General features: G+C 49.9%; 1 protein-coding gene across 1 annotated transcript; it reads right to left on the bottom strand.

Moving 5' to 3' along the window:
• Positions 1-782: 782 nt before the first annotated feature.
• Positions 783-1,697, bottom strand: LOC123493351 (dehydrin DHN3). The gene is made up of 2 exons (XM_040392943.3): positions 1,476-1,697; positions 783-1,354 (listed from the first exon to the last, which is right to left on the bottom strand). The coding sequence occupies exons 1-2, from the start codon at positions 1,617-1,619 to the stop codon at positions 1,064-1,066; spliced, it is 435 nt and encodes a 144-aa protein (XP_040248877.1). The 5' UTR covers positions 1,620-1,697; the 3' UTR covers positions 783-1,063.
• Between the last annotated feature and the right edge of the window lie 3,357 nt (positions 1,698-5,054).

Below are 5,054 nucleotides of genomic sequence, written 5' to 3'. Positions count from 1 at the left end.
GAAGCATCGCAATGCGACCGTATTCAACGGTGCCACACCGTCTTTGAAAAGGACATGGAGCTTCTAATCTCGAGCTTATATGCATCCGTATGAACAGTAAAATAAAAAATTGAAACAATCTTGTCGTGTTTAATAAACATTGATAACTGTTTTGCATGTATGCAATTTTTCGTGATGAAATCACTTTCATTAGGGTCTGGTAAAAAAATCAAATGATCCAAAAAGGCTAATTTTAGAGCATCGATTTTATTTTTATTGCCCTGACCTCCAGAAATATCATTCCATTATGAGTTTTTACATGTAGGTAAAACATTCATCAGCGTGTAAAAAAAATCAGAATTTTTTAATTTCTTTTATATTTTACTCCCTCCGTAAACTAATACAAGAGCGTTTAGATCACTAAACTAATATAAGAGCGTTTAGATCACTAGTGATCTAAACGCTCTTATATTAGTTTACGGAAGGAGTACTATTCATCAGTGTGCCTGTGAGCTCGAGCATAGAAGAAAACTTTCGTTGGTGGGGAATTTTTTTTTGGTCGCTATGCACTCTGTTTTGTTGATCTCCGACAGTGCCGTTCATCAACGATCCACAGCGCATGCGACATCCTCTGAGTTAGTAAAATGAAGATCTCTATGTGTATTTTTGGTGTGCCTTATTTTTCGATACTTCCAAAATTTTCAAAAATAGCCTAGAATGCTCCAAACTCTCTTAAACATTTTCCAATGCTATGTACAATATTGACAAAATTTAGAAAAATGCAATAACAAAGAAAGCTCAAGTAAAAGGGAAAAATATATTGTATTATACCATGATATACATCCCCATACACACACAGTACAACCAAAAGAAAATTTACACATCAAAGTACATAGTACAAAACGTCCCGGCTACATACAAGCAACCCAAATTCAAGTCCACCAAACTTAGAACTCAGATATTACAAGTGAGGTAGCTCACTCTATTTCGGGAAGTTCAACTGTATCTCTCCATCCTATTATTCTGCAGAGGTGGCCAGACCGGCACCTCAAACTTTCATAAGTAGCGGCCGCGGGCGGGGGCCTCAGTGCTGTCCGGGAAGCTTCTCCTTGATCTTGTCCATGATGCCTTTCTTCTCGCCGGTGCCATCGGTGCCGTGCGTCCCAGTGCCGGTCATTCCGGCGTGTCCCTGCTGGCCGTAGGTGCCGCCAGTGGCCGTGGTGCCATGCGCCCCAGTGCCGGTCATTCCGGTGTGTCCCTGCTGGCCGTAGGTGCCAGCGGTCTGCTGCTGGTCACCGTGGTCACCAGGGAGCTTCTCCTTTATCTTCTGCTTGATGCCCTTCTTCCTCCTCCCACCCATGCCATCATCCTCAGACTAGCACCAGGAAGAAGAAAAATCAGACAATTGATTTATTGTTTCATACAAAATGTACACGAGAAAAATGCAAAAATTACAACTAGTGTTAGCAAGAAGCAACAAGTATATGTACACGCACCGAGCTGGAGCTACTAGAGCTGCCGGAGCGCTGCAGGATCCCTCCGGTCTTGTGAGCCGCGCCGGCGCCGGTGCCGACGCCATGTCCGGCCACCGGGTTGCCGTACTCGTCGACGCGGTTAGTCGTCGCCTGGCCGTGCTCCATGTTGCACAGGTGTTGATCTTGATTATCTCAGAAATCTGGTGTGTTGTCTTCCTCAGTTAGTCTGCAGCTCGTGGTTGCGGAAGCAGGTCCAGCACGAGGCGCAATTTATAAGCCGTTTGCGGCGAGGGGATAGGATCGCCGGAGGCGCTACGTGTGCTTGCATGAGTGGGTTGGCCGGTGGGAGCCGGTGACTAGTGACTCGCCAATTAAGAGAGGCCGGACGTGTGCAGCTACTGGACGCGTCCGGGATGCCACGTCTCAGCTTGTTCTCAAGGTAGAAGCGACGACACACGGGGGATACACAGTCCCTGAAACACGTTCTTTCCGCTAGCAAAAGTCTGTCATGTTTGCTTCGGAAAATGAAAGCTGAAAGTGTCGGCATGGAATGAAAAAGGAAGAAAATAGGCCAAACATATTTTTAGTATTAAAGGATGGTACTAACGTGTCAGTTTTTCCAGAAATTAAATTAAATTTACATTGGATCAATCCATACAAGATCGGAGCAACTATATATAGTGTAACGACAGTAGGAGGAGGAGGCTATCGTCATCGCAAAAGTTTGAAGTCAGAGGTTGTCGAAGTCACGGATGCACATGGAACCCTGTCGATGTAGCCATGTAGGCACACATAACCAACCCGTTATCCATGAAGAACAACAAGGATAAAATCTTTCGGGCTCCTTAGCAACACCACACCAAGCACCACCGAGAAAGGAATCGACGCCCCTCCGCCTTACGACACTGGAGCGATGGCTGCAATGGAGGGGAGAGGAGATTGATTTTTTTTTTTTGCAGCTAGTGTTTTTCATCGGAGTGGCAATGGGTCAGGTATACATGGTCGAGTAATATCAAATTCATATTTACGCCTAATGGATGTTCATTTCCTGTCCATGAAAATATGCATGGATTGAAAATCATACCCCTGTTCAGTAAATATGGAAATAGGTCGGCCTGGTCTGGCCTTGGACCTGTCTTGCGTAACCCAGACGTCGATAGGGCAGTCTATTGGGTCGGTCCATTGGATGGCCCATTCGGGGGTGGCTTTTTTTTTTTAGAATTTTTTCATTCATATCACGAATCAGTACAAAGAAGTTGACCCTTACAAGCACACTGAAACGCAAACACAAAGGACCATGAACACCTAGAGTACCCTAAGACAACTATAACACAAAAAGATCTCCGGAGCCCTGTGTCATCATCCCTGAATCTTGAGAGAAGACCCCTGCAGCAGAAGGATCTGCAACCAGTCGCAAGCAGGTCATCATCTTCGACCATGGTACAATTGCCGCTACGTTGCTTCCTCTTTTCTTGACACCAGCGCTGAGAGGGCATGGACATCAATCCAACACACGTGCAATAGCCGTCGCCATCTTTGGCTTTGAGTACCGCGAAAAGTGTCCCTTCCGGAGGGAAGAGAACTCGAGTCATCCGACAGGTCCAGCACGGCGACCAGGCCATCCGTCCGGACAAAGCAGGATCTCCCACCAGCATCAGCACAGAGGAAGGAGAAGAACAACATCAGCAAATAATACCAACAGGGAAAAAGAAGGATCTTCGTCTCCCTGAATCCATCGCCCATCTGAGGACCCAAACGGCCAGTGCCGATGGACCTCCAGCCACCAAAGCCCGCGACCTCGACGAGACCCGGGGATCCCCAACCCCGCTGACTCCTAGTCGAAGGCAAAAGCCTCGCCTGACCGCGAACGGAGCCCGGAGAAACTTATTCCGACGCGACACCACCGCAACGGCCTCGGTAGCGTCTTCCTCAACCCTAACCCTACCATACACCCACCTAGCAAACAGACCCGAGGTTCCCTCTCCCTCCCGCCGCCGGAGCGGCCGACAGAGAGAGAGGGAACCGGAGGCGTCACCGGCGGCGCGCAAGGTCCTCGTCGCCTCCTGATCGCCTCGTGCGATCTGATCCTAGTTGCGTTGCAGGGGCACGTTCCCTCAATAAAAAAACGTTCATTCGAGGGTGACTTTGCTCGTATAAGTTAGTCATCTTCATTCTGTAGCCTTTTGCGACATGGACAAATTAGCAGGCGTTCATCGGGTTTGGAGAAACGAGATTGTGGCACCGCTAGAATATCTCAAGGGTTTTTTTAGAAATGGAGGAAGACCCCCGGCCTCTGCATCTGAACGATGCATGCATCCATTTTATTAATTATTCACACAAGACCTTACAAAGCAAGTACAACAGTAAGACTAAAGCCACCATCTAGGCAACATCTGTCGCTACTCCTATCCAATTGATGAAGGGATGCGGATAGTCTGGGCTTAATACCAAACATACCTCGCAGCCAAACCTACCATCTAAGACCTGAGGTCCCATCCAGGACGCTTGCCGGGTATGGGGCATCCGTCGCACTCCTCAACCAGGACGCCTGCCGGGTATGAGGCCGCCGCAGCCACCTGCCACCAATCCATCTTCTGAACTATACTGCTGCATCTACCTTGTCCGGTCTAGCTGCCGTCGATGCCACCACGACGCCAGACCGCGTCACCCTCCTGCGCGAGTCCATCTCCGCGCATCGGACGCCGAGTCACCATAGCGCCATGCCGCCGAGATCCGCCGCCATCATGAGTGAGATGAAGCACCGTCCACCAAAGAATCCATCCTCTAGTCCCTCGATCACGTGTGCACCTCCAAGAATGACGCCCAAAGGGGGAACGACACTAGATCGCCGCCGTCATCCGATCATCCGATCTAGGGTTTTCCTCAGAGGTAGCAGAGAGTGGCCTTGAACTTCTCCACGGCGATGCCTTCAAGAAGGGAGCGATGCAGATAACGCCGCCACCGCCGGCCTTGGCAATAGCCGAAAGCAAGTTTTCACCCAGATCTATTCGAAGGAATCCAACTCCCGTGCACGGCCGCCGCCACCACCAGGCTAAGCACTCACCGCCGCCGGCACCTCCACGATGCCCAGAGGCCGCGAGACTCGCCGCCACCGCGCCTGGGCCGCCAGCCACCGCTGCCAACACCAACCCCACCATCCACCGGATCTGGGCAGGGACCTCAGATCCATCCCCCACAACCCATCACCACGGAGGGTGAGGGAGTCCTGGATTAAGGGGTCCTCGGGCGTCCGGACTATGTAACGTGGGCCGGACTGATGGGCCGTGAAGGTACGAGACAAAAGACTTTCTCCCGTGTCCGGATGGGACTCTCCTTGGCGTGGACGACAAGCTTGGCGTTCGGATATGAAGATTCCTTTCTCTGTAACCGACTTTGTACAACCCTAGTCCCCTCCGGTGTCTATATAAACTGGAGGGTTTAGTCCGTAGAGGCAATCATAATCATATAGGCTAGACTTCTAGGGTTTTAGCCATTACGATCTCGTGGTAGATCAACTCTTGTAATACTCATATTCATCAAGATCAATCAAGCAGGAAGTAGGGTACTACCTCCATAGAGAGGGCCCGAACCTGGGGAAAC

The sequence above is a fragment of the Aegilops tauschii genome, chromosome 6, assembly GCF_002575655.3.
Source record: "Aegilops tauschii subsp. strangulata cultivar AL8/78 chromosome 6, Aet v6.0, whole genome shotgun sequence".
Classification (NCBI taxonomy): domain Eukaryota; kingdom Viridiplantae; phylum Streptophyta; class Magnoliopsida; order Poales; family Poaceae; genus Aegilops; species Aegilops tauschii.
The sequence above is the reverse complement of the archived record's forward strand: the minus strand, read 5'-3'. Positions and strand labels throughout refer to the sequence as shown.